This window comes from Ranitomeya imitator, chromosome 5, assembly GCF_032444005.1.
Source record: "Ranitomeya imitator isolate aRanImi1 chromosome 5, aRanImi1.pri, whole genome shotgun sequence".
Lineage (NCBI taxonomy): Eukaryota > Metazoa > Chordata > Amphibia > Anura > Dendrobatidae > Ranitomeya > Ranitomeya imitator.
Window position 1 is genome coordinate 583,288,021 of NC_091286.1, and position 17,788 is coordinate 583,305,808.

The 17,788-nt window shown below is 43.4% G+C and overlaps 1 protein-coding gene across 2 annotated transcripts in view; it reads right to left on the bottom strand.

Moving 5' to 3' along the window:
- Nucleotides 1-17,788, bottom strand: part of NRROS (negative regulator of reactive oxygen species) — a 44,005-nt gene that overhangs the window by 14,660 nt on the left and 11,557 nt on the right. Inside the window, exon 2 of one of the 2 annotated variants that reach the window (XM_069727904.1) lies at nt 5,609-5,735. In XM_069727904.1, coding sequence (XP_069584005.1) covers nt 5,609-5,716 — 108 coding nt within the window. In that variant the 5' untranslated portion in view covers nt 5,717-5,735. The remainder of the gene's footprint in view (nt 1-5,608; nt 5,736-17,788) is intronic. The other variant, XM_069727903.1, reaches the window with a different exon arrangement.

A 17,788-nucleotide genomic window follows, 5' to 3' on the forward strand; every position in this document is an offset into this window, starting at 1 on the left:
CTCCTCCTCCTGGACCTGTCCTCTGACTTTGACACAGTGGACCATTCCCTATTACTACAGACCCTCTCATCTCTTGGTATCACAGACTTGGCCCTATCCTGGATCTCGTCATACCTAACTGACCGAACATTCAGCATTTCCCATTCACACACCACCTCCTCACCTCGCCCCCTATCTGTCAGAGTCCCGCAAGGTTCAGTTCTAGGGCGCCTGCTCTTCTCTATTTACACTTTTGGCCTGGGACAGCTCATAGAATCTCATAGTTTTCAGTATCATCTCTATGCTGATGACACACAGATCTACATCTCTGGACCAGATATCACCACCCTACCAACCAGAATCTCTCAATGTCTATCCGCTATTTCATCCTTCTTTTCCGCTAGATTTCTAAAACTTAACATGGACAAAACAGAATTCATTGTCTTTCCCCCATCTCACGCGACCGCCCAACGAACCTATCCATTACAGTAAACGGCTGCCCACTCTCCCCAGTCCCACAAGCTCGCTGTCTTGGGGTAATCCTTGACACTGATCTCTCCTTCAAACCGCATATCCAAGCGCTTTCCACTTCCTGTTGCCTTCAACTCAAAAATATTTCACGGATCCGTACATTCCTAAACCAAGAATCTGCAAAAACCCTAGTCCATGCCCTCATCATCTCCTGCCTCGACTACTGTAACCTCCTGCTCTGTGGCCTCCCCTTGAACACTCTCGGACCCCTCCAATCTATTCTAAACTCAGCTGCCCGACTAATCCACCTGTCCCCCCCGCTATTCCCCGGCCTCTCCCCTCTGTCAATCCCTTCACTGGCTCCCCATTACCCAGAGACTCCAGTACAAAAGCCTAACCATGACATACAAAGCCATCCACAACCTGTCTCCTCCATACATCTGTGACCTCGTCTCCCGGTACTTTCCTGCACGCAACCTCCGATCCTCACAAGATCTCCTTCTCTACTCCCCTCTTATCTCCTCTTCCCACAATCGCATACAAGATTTCTCTCGCGCATCACCCCTACTCTGGAACTCTCTACCACAACATATCAGACTCTCACCTACTATCGAAACCTTCAAAAAGAACCTGAAGACCTACCTCTTCTGGCAAGCCTACAACCTGCAGTAATCACCGATTGAGCAAACCACTGCACAACCATCTCTATCCTTATCTACTGTATCTTCACCCATCCCTTGTAGATTGTGAGCCCTCACGGGCAGGGTCCTCTCTCCTCCTGTACCAGTTGTGACTTGTATTGTTCATATGTAAAGCGCCACGGAATAAATGGCACTATAATAATTAAAAATAATAATAATAAAACATATTCTGGATTGTTTCACACTTTCTTTTCTTCTTGTTTCCAACATTGTTCCGTTTGTAGTTTTGCTTCCTTCACTTTGATTCTACAATATACACATTCCAAAAAGAACAAGGAAAACCATTTAATGGACAGGTGTGGACAACTGCCATGGAAGAAAGAATCAGGCATGTGAAAATTGGGAAAAAGTCAGACTGTCACCTTAAACTTTATACCAGCAGACAATTTAACCAAAACTATGGGATTCAGACCATTTAATATAATGTGCGTGGCCTTCTTAATTCAGTTATGGAGGTTCAATATTAAAAGTTTTAGAAAATGTTTTATGCTAAAATAGAAATGTTCATACAAAAGGCAAGTAAACGTAATAATATAGCATTTCTTCAATATTTCTACAAAAGTATGTTTTCCTACTTGCTACTATGTTTTTTTTTTGTTTTACTTATTCATTTGCTTTTTTTTTTTTTCATCATGTTCAGGGAGCTATAATTTTTTACCTACTGAGCTGTGTGGGTTTTTTTTTTTTTTGCGTGAAGAGTTGACGTTTCCATTTTGGAAAATGATAAAGCTTGAAGAGGGCACTCTAAGCACAGGATTTATTTCTGGTCTTTAATATTAAAGGGGAATTGCCATCTCCAAAATCGTAACCCAATACAGTTAGGTTAAAAACAGGGTGTCACATGTTAAGGAGCTGAAACTCCTAAACCCTTCATCCAATTTTAATGTGGATACCCTCAAATGAAAGCTGAAAGTCTAAACTTCAACTGCATCTGAATTGTTTTGTTTAAAATTCATTGTGGTAATGTCTATAATCAAAATTAGAAAAATGTTGTCTCTGTCCAAATATATATGGACCTAACTGTATGTAGTAGGTATAATAATAATATTAGCAAATACCTGCAATTAGACATGTAGTATAGCTTTTCTGAGTTGCTATGTCTCTTTCCCCATGAGCAGGCATTGCAGGACCTTAGGTATCTATTCTTACACCCATTGATCAAGAGAGAGCTAGTTTCTAGTGGTCGTAACCATGGATACCTAAGGTCCTGCAATGCCTGCTCATGAGGAAAGAGAGATAGCGAATCAGAAAAACTAAACTACATTTCTAATTGAAGGTATTTGATAATATTGTTATTATTACACCTACTACATATTGGGATACGATCTTGGAGATGGGAATACCCCTTTAAAGATACACAAGTCTCAATGAAATAAAATGGCAGGGAATACAATTGTTTTCAACTTTGGAAAGTTGATTAATTTTATATTTTATATAAACCCTGTCCCGATATTGGACTTGCGGGTCAGAGCTTGCTTCATTCCTGCCAGATAATAGCTGTTATAAACAGCCAGAATCCGTCTGTAAGCCGAGCTCCATCCACTGCTTTGAACCAATTAAATGCAACTATAAATCTCTGACAACAGCGTTTAAAGTGGAAAGATGGTCCTGTGGGAGATTTTTACGATATAGTGCAAAACTCTGATACTATAGAATACAGCGCAAAGAGATTGGACAATCACAAGTTGTTGTTTTTTTTTAAGTGTAAAAATATAAAAGTTTTAATCATCTAATTTTTTCACTATTAAAAATAAAGAATGGTAAAAAATAAAAAAAATTATGCACATGTGCAATTGCTGTGATGGTAAAAGTCTGATCTATCAAAATATAAAATTAATTGAATTATCCTGATTGGTAAACACCGTAATGAGAAAGAGTATCAATAAATGCCAGATCGCCACGCAAACAACAATCCCTCACACAGCTCAATCAACGGAAAATTAAAAATTTTACTATTGGAATATGGTGACATGAACAACATTTCTTTTATGAGTATCTAAATTTTTTGTTCCACTTAATAAAAAAAAAAAGATGCAAAGATGCAAGTTTGATATCAGTGAAATCATACCGACCTGGAGAATCATGTTGGCAGGTCATTTTTAGAAACTATAAATACCGTTAAAAAACGCTCCAAAATGTAAAAAAAAAAAAGTTATAGCTCTTGGAACTCTTGGAAGGAGGGGAGTTAAAAAACAAAAAAAAACAAAAATGGAAAAATCATCTGGTCTGGGAGGGTTTAAAGGGAATCTGACAGAATGTTTTACCTCATCTTAGAGCAGAGTAATGTAGGCAAATAGACCTTGAGTCCAATGATGTATCACTTAGATTACTGGTGCAGCAGTTCTAAGTTTTTAGATTTAGCAATGCAGCAGAGCTGAGAAAGCTGCCCCCGCCCACACCAGGCCCTGTGTATACATTGTCTATACACCCTGCCTAGCTTATCACAGGAGGGGGCGTAGTGGCATGAGTGCTCGCCGTGCCTTATAGTCATCAGGAGATTAAACCTTCAGTCTAAGGCCACGTTCACATGATCAGTAATTGGTCAGTATTTTACCTCAGTATTTGTAAGCCAAATATTTGTAAGTATAATAGAAACACATCACCACTTCTGTATTTATCACCAATTACTGGTTTCTTGCCTTAGGCTATGGTCGCACGTTCAGTATTTGGTCAGTATTTTACCTCAGTATCTGTAAGTCAAAACCAGGAGTGGGTGATAATGCAGAAGTGGTGACGTGTTTCTATTATACTATTCCTCTGATTGTCTCACTCCTGGTTTTGGCTTACAAATACTGAGGTAAAAAACTCACCAAATACTGCGAGTGTGACTGTGGCCCAAGTAAACAACAGCACACAGCTTGACATATGATACATCATTGAGTTCTGTCTTTTAACCCCTACCTCATGCGGCCCTCAGATTACATAGAAAAAATCTGCTGACAGATTCCCTTTAAAGTTACCTCATACAAGTACAGGTGCTTCTCACAAAATTAGAAGATCATTAAAAAGTTAATTTATATTAAGTTCTTCAATACAAAAAGTGAAACTGGTATATTATATAGAGTCATTACACACAGAGTGATCTATTTCAAGTGTTTATTTCTGTTAATGTTGATGATTATGGCTTACAGCCAATGAAAACTCAAAAGTCATTATGTTAGTAAATTAGAATAATTAACAAAAAACACCTGCAAATGCTTCCTAGGCATTTAAAAAGGTCCCTTATTCTGTTTCAGTGGACTCCACAATCATGGGGAAGAGTCATTGCTTCATGAGCCACCACACACAGACGTATCCAGGACATGGACTACAAGTGTCGCATTCCTTGTGTTCAAGCCACTCATGACCAATAGACAACGCCAGAAGCGTCTTACCTGGGCCAAGGAGAAAAAGAACTGGACTGTTGCTCAGTGGTCCAAGGTGTTGTTTTCAGATGAAAGTAAATTTTGCATTTCATTTGGAAATCAAGGTCCCAGAGTCTGGAGGAAGAGTGGAGAGGCCACAATCCAAGCTGCTAGAGGTCTAGTGTGAAGTTTCCACAATCAGTGATGGTTTGAGGAGCCATGTCATCTGCTGGTGTAAGGCCACTGTGTTTTATCAATACCAAAGTCAGCGCAGCCGTCTACCAGGAAACTGGAGAGCACTCCATGCTTCCCTCTGCCGACAATCTTTTTGGAGATGGAAATTTCATTCTCCAGCAGGACTTGGCACTTGTCCACACGGCCAAAATACCATTACCTGGTTTAACAACAACAGTATCACTGTGCTTGATTGGCCAGCAAACTCACCAGCTGGCCAATCTATCTATGTGGTATTTTCAAGAGGAAAATGAGAGACACCAGACCAACAATGCAGGTGGACTGAAGGCTGCTATCAAAGCAACCTGGGCTTCCATAACACCTCAGCAGTGCCACAAGCTGATCGCCTCCATGCCATGCCACATTGATGCCCTAATTGATGCAAAAGGAGCCCGACCAAGTATTTAGTCCATTTACTGAACATACATTTCTGTAGGCCAACATTTCTGATTTTAAAATCATTTTTCAAGCTGGTGTCATAGAGTATTCTAATTTACAGAGATAATGACTTTTGGGTTTTCATTGGCTGTAAGCCATAATCATCAACATTAACAGAAAGTTTCACTTTTTGTAGTGAAGAACTGAAATAAATTAACTTTTTGATGATATTCTACTTTTGTGAGAAGCACCTGTAAGTTACAAAAGTGCAGGCTTTAGTAGTTTGTTTTATATGACTTGTATGATTTAACAATATGGAGGATAGAAGGTTGCACATTAATAGATAATGAAACTGATAACCTATGGAAATATGAAGCTGTTTCCTCACATAGACCTGTGTTACATTTGTAAAAAAAATAATGCATAGTGAATATAAAATGCTGAATGGATGCACCGATTCTACCATAATGAATGGATCCAGCTTGGGATAGCCATACCTACCAGCTGGCAGCCACTTGGTGATAAATGTTTTGCTCCATCAGCAATATTCCTCCAGTGTAATAAAATGGACATGTAAATCAATAGGCAGCAAAAGGACACAATGGCCATATCATCAGTAGATGTCCTGCTGAAGGAAAAGGAGACAGTCGTGACTTCTGTGGTATCACAGCTGAATTTGTTATACAGGACACATTTACGTGGTGATATCTTACCATATCCTTACTATACATGTAAGTGGAAGTTGCTAAAAAAACAAAAACTGAAACAAGCACTAGTGATTAAAAATATACAATATGCATATATAAATATTCATATGTGTATAAATATGTATATACTAGATTGTGGCCCGATTCTAACGCATCGGGTATTCTAGAATATGCATGTCCCCGTAGTATATGGACAATGATGATTCCAGAATTCACGGCAGACTGTGCCCGTCGCTGATTGGTCGAGGCAACCTTTATGACATTATCATCGCCATGGCAACCATTATGACATATACGTCGATACTGTACCCGTCGCTGATTGGTCGAGGCAACCTTTGTGACATCATCGTCGCCATGCTGTTCCCGTCGCTGATTGGTCGAGGCCTGGTAACCTTTATGACATCATCATCGCCATGGCAACCATTATGACATCTACGTCGATACTGTGCCCGTTGCTGATTGGTCGAGGCCTGGTGGCCTCGACCAATCAGAGACGTGGGATGTCTACGTCCTTTATGACATCATCGTCGCTGTGCCCGTCGCTGATTGGTCGAGGCCTGGCGGCCTCGACCAATCAGAGACGCGGGATTTCTACGTCGATACTGTGCCCGTTGCTGATTGGTCGAGGCCTGGCGGCATCGACCAATCAGGGACGGGCACAGCGACGATGATATCATAAAGGACGTAGACATCCCGCGTCTCTGATTGGTCGAGGCCACCAGGCCTCGACCAATCAGCAACGGGCACAGTATCGACGTAGATGTCCCCATAGTATATGGACAATGATGATTCCAGAATTCGCGGCAGACCGTGCCCGTCGCTGATTGGTCGAGGCAACCTTTATGACATCATCATTATCACTACATTTATTGTGTCCTGTTGTCTCAACTGAGTTAGATTGATTGCTAACGAGCTTTAACACAAAAAAAAAAAAAAAAAAGAGATCTAAGGGCTAGCCTTCTATAAATGTAGATGTAGCTTGGGGATGCATTCGTGCAGGGGTGCATTCGTGCACTGTTATTCGTGTATTTTTTATTCAAAGTACTTTTTTTTTCTAAGTACTCGGCAGTTATAACATGGCAGTTAGACAGGGCAGGAGACAGGTAAGAAAAACTAAATCTAATCCATATTCACTTGAAACAGCACAAATACTCACCATATTTATTTGTATAATCTATATTCTGGCTGCTGCATTCACTCACATTCACCGCCCTCGCATTAACTCTCTACACTCCATCCATATCGGCCCCTCTGTCCTTGCCTCTCCTATGTATAGCACTCATGCTCTATTCACATTGCTTAACAGCACAGATCCATTTAGTCCCAACATCCAACACAAGAGACGCTCTCACAAATCACTTAACCATCTGCTCACTCTTTCGATCCTCCTTCTCCTAGTCGCTGGAGACATATCTCCAAACCCCGGCCCCCCATGTTATAGCCAGTCAAACCTCCCAATTGCTACACCCAGAAACCCCTCTAACCTTATTAATATTCCCTGCATGCCTGCTGTCTCTTTCAATTGTGCCCTTTGGAATTCTCGCTCTGTGTGTAATAAACTCTCCTTCATTCATGACTTCTTCCTTTCTAATTCTCTTAATCTCCTGGCTCTTACTGAAACCTGGATCCAGCAGTCAGACACCACCGCTGCTGCTGCTCTTTCATATGGTGGACTACACTTTTCTCATACCCCAAGATCAGACAACAGAGCAGTTGGAGGCGTTGGTCTGCTCCTTTCACCCAAATGTACTTTCCAAGTTATCCCCCAAGTACCCTCACTTGTCTTCCCTTCCTTTGAGGTCCATGTGGTCAGACTCTACGTCCCCTTCTCCATGCGAGTGGCAGTGGTGTATCGTCCTCCCGGCCCCTCTCATCAGTTCCTGGATCACTTTGCCACCTGGCTAACACACTTTCTCTCCTGTGACACCCCCACCCTTATCATGGGTGATTTCAACATCCCCATTGCCTCTCCCCTCTCCCCATCTGCTTCTCACCTTTTATCTCTATCCTCCTCTTTTGGCCTCTCGCAGCATACCAACTCTCCAACACATGAAGATGGAAACTCCCTTGACTTGGTCTTCTCCCGACTTTGCTCAGTGGATGACTTCACAAACTCCCCTCTCCCGCTCTCTGACCACAACCTTCTTTCATTCTCTATCAAGAACTGCCATCCCGCTCAGGTCACCCCCACTTTCCACACCTATAGAAACATACAGGCCATTAACACCCAGAAACTTATGATGAACTTGCAGTCCTCATTGGCCCCTATTTCCTCCATCTCATGTCCTGATTCTGCATTGAAGCATTACAATGAAACCCTGCAAAGTGCTCTGGATGAAGCTGCTCCTCCTATACATAAAACAACTCGGCACAGACGGCAACAACCGTGGCACACGCTGCAAACACGTTTCCTGCAGCGGTGCTCCAGGTGCGCAGAACGTCTGTGGAGAAAATCTAATCTACCCGAAGACTTCATCCATTATAAGTTCATGCTAAAGACATACAATTCTGCCCTTCACCTCTCCAAACAAACCTACTTCAACACCCTCATCACCTCCCTGTCCAATAACCCTAAACGTCTCTTTGACACGTTCCAGTCCCTACTCAACCCAAGAGAGCAGGCCCCAACCACGGATCTCCGTGCTGACGATCTGGCCAATTACTTCAAAGAAAAAATTGACCACATTCGACAGGAAATCATCTCCCAATCTCTTCATACCATGCACTGTCCTCCCTCCCCCACTGCATCTAGTTCACTCTCTGACTTTGAAGCAGTTACAGAAGAAGAAGTAAGCAGGCTCCTTGCATCTTCTCGCCCGACCACTTGCACCAGTGACCCCATTCCGTCACATCTCCTCCAGTCCCTTTCCCCGGCTATCACCTCTCACCTAACAAAAATATTCAACCTTTCCCTCACTTCCGGTATTTTTCCCTCCTCATTTAAGCATGCCATCATACATCCATTACTTAAAAAACCATCCCTCGATCAAAACTGTGCCGCTAATTATAGACCTGTCTCTAATCTTCCCTTCATCTCTAAACTCCTCGAACGCCTGGTCCACTCCCGTCTTACCCGCTATCTCTCAGATAACTCTCTTCTCGACCCTCTTCAATCTGGCTTCCGCTCTTTACACTCTACTGAAACTGCCCTCATTAAAGTCTCTAATGACCTACTAACAGCTAAATCTAATGGTCACTACTCCATGCTAATTCTCTTGGATCTCTCTGCAGCATTCGACACTGTGGATCATCAGCTCCTCCTCACTATGCTCCGCTCCATCGGCCTCAAGGACACCGTTCTCTCCTGGTTCTCCTCCTATCTCTCTGACCGATCCTTCACTGTATGTTTTGCTGGTTCCTCCTCCTCTCACCTTCCCCTTACTGTTGGGGTTCCTCAAGGATCAGTCCTAGGCCCCCTACTCTTCTCGTTGTATACTGCCCCTATTGGACAAACAATCAGTAGATTTGGTTTCCAGTACCATCTCTATGCTGACGACACCCAATTATACACTTCTGCTCCCGATATCACACCGACCTTTTTAGAAAACACCAGTGATTGTCTTACCGCTGTCTCTAACATCATGTCCTCCCTCTATCTGAAACTAAACCTGTCAAAAACTGAACTCCTCGTGTTCTCTCCCTCTACTAACCTACCTTTGCCTGACATTGCCATCTCCGTGTGCGGTTCCACCATTACTCCAAAGCAACATGCCCGCTGCCTTGGGGTCATCCTTGATTCTGACCTTTCATTCACCCCCTACATCCGATCACTGGCTCGCTCTTCTTACCTGCATCTCAAAAACATTTCTAGAATTCGCCCTTTTCTTAATTTCGACTCTGCAAAAACTCTGACTGTTTCACTTATTCATTCTCGTCTGGACTATTGTAACTCTCTACTAATCGGTCTCCCTCTTGCAAAACTCTCCCCGCTCCAATCTGTCCTGAATGCTGCAGCCAGGATCATATTCCTCACCAACCGTTACACCGATGCCTCTACCCTGTGCCAGTCATTACACTGGCTACCCATCCACTCCAGAATCCAGTACAAAACTACTACCCTCATCCACAAAGCACTCCATGGCTCAGCACCACCCTACATCTCCTCCCTGGTATCAGTCTACCACCCTACCCGTGCCCTCCGCTCCGCTAATGACCTCAGGTTAGCATCCTCAATAATCAGAACCTCCCACTCCCGTCTCCAAGACTTTACATGTGCTGCGCCGATTCTTTGGAATGCACTACCTAGGTTAATACGATTAATCCCCAATCCCCACAGTTTTAAGCGTGCCCTAAAAACTCATTTGTTCAGACTGGCCTACCGCCTCAATGCATTAACCTAACGATCCCTGTGTGGCCTATTTATAATAAAAAAAATAATAAAAAAAAAAAAAAAAAAAAAGGTTCCTCGCATCATGTTTTCATACACTTTATGCAGTATTAGCCCTCTGTGTCTGTACTGCTATATACTTAGGCAGATAACTGGTTCATGCAGCTTTACATGAACACCTGAGCCTTACACTATAGCTGGTCCGAATAACTAAAGCAATTGTTACCATCCACCTCTCGTGTCTCCCCTTTTCCCCATAGTTTGTAAGCTTGCGAGCAGGGCCCTCACTCCTCCTGGTATCTGTTTTGAACTGTATTTCTGTTATGCTGTAATGTCTATTGTCTGTACAAGTCCCCTCTATAATTTGTAAAGCGCTGCGGAATATGTTGGCGCTATATAAATAAAATTATTATTATTATTATTATTATTATTATTATTATCATCATCGTCTCCATGGCAACCATTATGACATCATCGTCGCTGTGCCCGTTGCTGATCAGAGGCGCGGGATTTCTACGTCGATGCTGTGCCCGTCGCTGATTGGTCGAGGCCTGGTGGCCTCGACCAATCAGAGACGCGGGATTTCCTGGACAGACAGACAGACAGACGGAAAAACCCTTAGACAATTATATATATAGATGTATATATATATATATATATATATATATCCAGGGTCATGCAAAAGTTTGGGCACCCCTGGTCAAATCTCTAAAAATCTCTAAAAGGCCTAAAGTTAAAGATGACACATTTCGTTTGTATTTTAGGGAAAAAATAATATATATATTGTCTTTTTTCATTTTCAAAAATTACAAAAAGGAAAATGGGCCGATGCAAAGCCATGGACTCCCTTGGAGATTTGTGTGCTCAGATACCTTTGACCAAGATTTCAGACCTTAGTTAGCCTGTTAGGGTTAATGCCTGGTCAGTATCATCGTTAGGAAAGGCCAGGGGATTAAAATTTTCCAGCTTTATAAAAACTCAACAGCAGCCATAGGTTCTTCTAAGCAGCTACATAGCACTCTGAAAATGAAATGACAATTGTAGGTGGAGATAAATCAGACCTCCTGATCAATACTTTTAGTTTTTTTGTCATTAAAAAATAGATGTTGCCTTGTGGTTTTATGTGCATGGGAGTAACCTTTTTTAATGCATCGATTGCTATATGCCCTTTCTTGAAATCTAGATTTTAAATCTACGGCCTGACGCTCGAATCTCTCATTGGTGGAGCAGATCCTTCTCATCCTGAGGAATTGGCCAACTGGGACAGCCTTAATAGTCGAGGAAGTGTGTGCAGAGGATGCATGTAGCAATGAATTGGTTTAAGTTTCCTTGCGATATACACCAGTGTCTAGCACACCTTCATTACCTGCCTCTAAAGAGATATCCAGGAATTCAATATTACGTTGACTGGCCTCAAACATAAGTTTGATGTTAAATGGGTTGAGGTTATCCATAATCCATATCCATATCTTAGAGCCCTGCCAGATAATGAGTAGATCATCAATATATCTTAACCAGCACTGCACATGGTCAGCAGCCCGTGCCCCATCACCCTGGAAGATGGAACATTCCCAGAAGCCAAGAAACAAATTGGCATATAATGGGGCACAGGCTGCCCCCATCGCAGTGCCCTGCTTATGGAGAAAAAAATCTATCCTTGAAAACAAAGATATTATGGGTCAGAATGAATTCCAAAAGCTCCAAAATCAAATTACACAATTGGCTGTCCCGGTTGGCAAGCCCCCCAAAAAAGCAGCCCACCCCCAAATCATTTGACTGAGAGATACAAGTGTAGAGAGACTCAACGTTGGTCATGACTAACCACATATCAGGTTCCATCTATTTTTGTCAGGATGTCTGATGTATCACGAATGTGAGAAGGTAATTCTTCCACAAGGAACCTTGCCGTGCACTTGCAGATAACTATGGGTGAGTGTTTCTGATCCTAATTCTATGGCACATGCACTTTGCACTTTATCCTTCTGCTGCTATGTACTTTGTCCAAATTGGGTCTTAATAGTTTGTTGCAGCTAACTTATTATGTGCTGATGAATTGTGGTATCTGGTATTATACCAATTCACTTTTGTCTTATGAGATTCTTATGACTTATGTTTTTGACATAAAACTTTAATCCATACCGGTTCATTGTGATCAGTGACACTTCCCCTTTTCTAAGGCTGTGTTTCCTTGCGTGATTTCATGAATCATTCCTTGTCTACCTCATTTTTTATTGAATAATTATGTATATCCAATAAATTTTATTATTTTAACGAAGTGGGTACTAACTTTTGCATTCACCCTTTTTGTAATTTTTAAAATGTAAAAGATGACAATATTTTTTCTTTGCCTAAAACAAAGGAAATGTGTCAACATTAACTTTAGGCCTTTTAGAGATTATTTCTCCTTCAACTTGCTTCACTGTTCACAATAACAGTAACTTTGACCAGGGGAGCCCAAACTCTTAAATGCCACTGTGTGTGTATATATATATATATATATATATATATCTATAATATAACGCTGGGAGCGTCACTCTGTCCGAAGCCTCTATAGACTGCGCAAGCGCCGGCGCAGTCTGGGCCTCACAGAGCGACGCTCCCGGGAGATCGCGGTGTGCGTTCACACTGAACACACACCGCGATCTCCACCGCAGAAGCAGGGACCGCCAGGAGGGTGAGTATCGGCCTATATTCACCTGTCCCCGTTCCATCGCTGAGCGGCGCCATCTTCCCGGTCTTCGGTCTGTGGCCTTCAGTTCAGAGGGCGCGATGACGCGCTTAATGCGCGCCGGCGCCGCCCTCTGACTGAACAGTCACAGCCAGGAGACCGGGAAGATGGCGGCGCTCAGCGATGGAACGACGGACAGGTGAGTATAGTAAGTGCTGGGGGGCCTGAGCTGGCGGCGATACCGGCACCTGACCCCCACGGCGCGCCGGTGTCCCCGCCTGCTCAGGCCCCCAAGCACTCGGCGCCGAGCGGGTCAGAGGCAGCATGGGGACGCAGGATGGAGCAGCACATAAGGATGGGGACGCAGGATGCAGCAGCACATAAGGATGGGGACGCAGGATGGAGCAGCACATAAAAATGGGGACACAGGATGGAGCAGCACATAAGGATGGGGACGCAGGATGCAGCAGCACATAAGGATGGGGACGCAGGATGGAGCAGCACATAAAAATGGGGACACAGGATGGAGCAGCACATAAGGATGGGGACGCAGGATGGGAGCAGCACATAAGGATGGGGACGCAGGATGCAGCAGCACATAAGGATGGGGACGCAGGATGGAGCAGCACATAAGGATGGGGACGCAGGATGGAGCAGCACATAAGGATGGGGACGCAGGATGGAGCAGCACATAAGGATGGGGACGCAGGATGGAGCAGCACATAAGGATGGGGATGCAGGATGGAGCAGCACATAAGGATGGGGACGCAGGATGGAGCAGCACATAAGGATGGGGACGCAGGATGCAGCAGCACATAAGGATGGGGACGCAGGATGGAGCAGCACATAAAAATGGGGACACAGGATGGAGCAACACATAAGGATGGGGACGCAGGATGCAGCAGCACATAAGGATGGGGACGCAGGATGGAGCAGCACATAAAAATGGGGACACAGGATGGAGCAGCACATAAGGATGGGGATGCAGGATGCAGCAGCACATAAGGATGGGGACGCAGGATGGAGCAGCACATAAGGATGGGGACGCAGGATGCAGCAGCACATAAGGATGGGGACGCAGGATGGAGCAGCACATAAAAATGGGGACACAGGATGGAGCAGCACATAAGGATGGGGACGCAGGATGCAGCAGCACATAAGGATGGGGACGCAGGATGGAGCAGCACATAAAAATGGGGACACAGGATGGAGCAGCACATAAGGATGGGGACGCAGGATGCAGCAGCACATAAGGATGGGGACGCAGGATGGAGCAGCACATAAGGATGGGGACGCAGGATGCAGCAGCACATAAGGATGGGGACGCAGGATGGAGCAGCACATAACAGTATGGGGACGCAGGATGGAGCAGGACATAAGGATGGGGACGCAGGATGGAGCAGCACATAAGGATGGGGACGCAGGATGGAGCAGCACATAACAGTATGGGGACGCAGGATGGAGCAGCACATAAGGATGGGGACGCAGGATGGAGCAGCACATAAGGATGGGGACGCAGGATGGAGCAGCACATAAGGATGGGGACGCAGGATGCAGCAGCACATAAGGATGGGGACGCAGGATGCAGCAGCGCATGACAGGATGGGGACGCAGGATGCAGCAGCACATAAGGATGGGGACGCAGGATGCAGCAGCGCATGACAGGATGGGGACGCATGATGGAGCAGCGCATGACAGGATGGGGACGCAGGATGGAGCAGCACATGACAGGATGGGGACGCAGGATGGGAGCAGCGCATCACAGGATGGGAGCAGCGCATCACAGGATGGGGACGCAGGATGGGAGCAGCGCATGACAGGATGGGGACGCAGGATGGGAGCAGCGCATGACAGGAAAGGGAACGCAGGATGGAGCAGCGCATGACAGGATGGGGACGCAGGATGGAGCAGCACATGACAGGATGGGGACGCAGGATGGAGCAGCGCATGACAGGATGGGGACGCAGGATGGAGCAGCACATACCATGATGGAGACAATATACCAATATAAATGCTCGCCACCCGGGGGTAGAACGGGTTCAATAGCTAGTATATATATATATATATATATATATATATATATATATTGTGCATGTATCTCTATATATACAGTAGATATAAATATAGTCAGTGGTGACCACAGCTCCCTCCATGTGTTTCCTCTTCTGTATTGAAGAATTATAATTCCAATAATCTAATCAATGTGTCATTGCGATGGATACATACAGTAGGTAAAATGAAAAGCTGCTCATAGACCATAGTCAATTTTCTAAAACACGACCAATGATGAGACCTTGTAATTGTGGTAAGAAAAAGAAAGGATAAAATATTTAAAATTTCAGTTTTTTTTGGTTATTCGTTATAATCCTATCATCATTATTACATACATTTATCAATGTGACCAGTGGTTAAAGGGATTGTTTAATTTTGGGTACAACCTTTCCATTTCTAACCCGTCTTTCTATTACAGAGGTGGCCACAGTGTGGCTCATGGGCCTCATCTCAGTAACTCGTGACTCTCCAGCCCCATGAATGTCCAGAATTAGGTGTCTGTTACTGCAGAGATTGGTTTTTGGAAAATATTGCTGCATTGAAAGGATTCGTGCTAGGATAACATATAGGGGAGCGGATTTCAAATTCGGCCGGGTAATTGGGCAGCGTATAGAAAAATGTCCAAGTGGACTGAGCAAAAAGGAAGTAATTCTTGAAATAATTAGCTTTTTTTTTAAAACACCATTTCCCATTTAGAATATTTAACGTACCCCTTTTTCTGTTGGTCAATACAGTAATGAAAATACTAAATTAATTTTGCTTTGTTTTTTAATTTTTACCACTTTTCATTAAAAAAAAAAAATCACACCGCAAAAAAATTATTTTTTGGGTCGTCATTTTCTGAGAGGCATAACTGTTTTATTTTTCCATAGACAGAGTTGTGTGATGAATTACTTTTTGGGGGGCAAGTTGTCATTTTCAATGGTGCCATTTTGGAGGGTACATATAACTTTTTATTTAAATTTTTTGTAGGAGGATAAAAAAAAAATCTGCAATTCTGGCTTTGATTTTTGCATTCTTTGTGAGGGATCAGTAGACATATAACTTTATAATACGGGTCGAAAAGATTAACGTGATGCCCAATTGATACCATTTTTCACCATTATGTTTTATTACTTTGGCACAAGAAAATCACTTAAGAAAATTTTTTTTTTTCATATTCAAAGAGCCATATTTTTTTCATTTTCCAAGTACAGAGTTCGATAGTGGATTTTTTAAAAATGTAATCAGATGTAGATTTTACTGGTGCCATTTTGGGGTGCAAATTTACAATAACTTTTTATTTATTTATATGCAATGCGGAATGCACACAAATGGCAATTCTGCTGTAGCATTTAATATCTTTTTTGCGGCTGTCACTGTTTGAAATAAATAAACATATATTTTAATTGTACTTGTTGATACGGCCGCAAAATAATTTCAACTTTTTTAAAACTTTTACAAGTGGTTTGAGTGAGGCCACGCACGTCTGGTTGGAATGTGGCCAGGAGTATGCATGTCACATAGTTGTGGTCACACGACCTCCTGATCTCACCGCCGCCACTGGAGAACCCTCACAGCGCAGTGTGAGGATTCACATAAAGTGACTGCAGAATTTTGTAATAAAGCTGGAAAACTCTTTAAAAACGTTTTTTTTTTAAATTATATGTATTAGTCCCACAAGGGGTCACAAATGCTAATGCCCTGCACTAAATATGCAGTACAGAGCATTACCCAGTGCAAATATATCAATATATCATTGTTGCAATCAGTGCAGCTACACAAGGGTCTAAGAGGTAAAGGTACCGTCACACTCAGCAACGCTGCAGCGATATAGACAACGAGCCGATTGCTGCAGCGTCACTGTTTAGGTCGCTGTAGAGACGTCAAACACAGCAGCTCCAGAACGATGCAGGAGCGATCCAGTGACGTAACGGCGACTCGCTTATCGTTCTCGCTGGTTGTTCGCTCCATGTAAAACATTGCAGGCACTGTTGCTTTTGATGTCAAACATGACGATACACGCCGACCTGACGACGAAATAAAGTTCTGGACTTCTAGCTCTGACCAGAGATGTCACAGCGGGATCCAGATCGCTGCTGCATGTCAAACACAACGAGATCGCTATCCAGGACGCTGCAACGTCACGGATTGTTGTCGTTCTCGTTGCAAAGTTGCTGAGTGTGACGGTTCCTTAAGGGAGTCACTACCACCTCCAAAGCAGGTGGAGAGGTGCATTATGATGAGCTATTAGACTGAAAAAAGCCCATATATTGTTTTTGCACTTTGGCCCTATTATGTCTGTGTCAGACCTTGATCAATTGTTTACCCCGACAGCCTATTTAATAGACCTGGTCTCTTGCACAGTCTATTAGGCTTTGATGTATGGTCTATGGCCTATGGAGGCCATTATTAAATTTCTGGTTTGCATAGCAATCATCATAATGCACAGCAAGAATCCAATGGAATGACAATAGGGAGCAATCTCTCTATCACACTTGTTGACAGCAGAAAGTAAATTAATTAATTGAGTTAATTGAGCTGCTGCAAATTCTGACAACAATGAATTCCCTCTGCTCCATAACTGGTAGCAGGGTACCTAAAGACTGCTATGCTTCATTCACACTAGAATTATGATCGCATGGTTATTAATCACTGCCCTTTCACATCCTAACAGCCTTATGTCTATTAGGACATGAAAAATCAGGGAAGTGTTAAAGCGTACTTCCTTGGAAAAGCATGCTTCTCCTGCTTTCCTCTGCCTTGAGGACGCCTGTGGACTTGAGAAGACAGCCTCAGGGCCTTGTGTTCGAAACCACTGATATAGGAGCACTACATTTGAAAGATTCTTATAGACATATAACTTTTAAAAGCTGTTTTAGTGGTCCCCTACCAATAATAGGCTAGACCATATGGTCGGACTCTTACCCAAACAAGTAGGCAAGGAC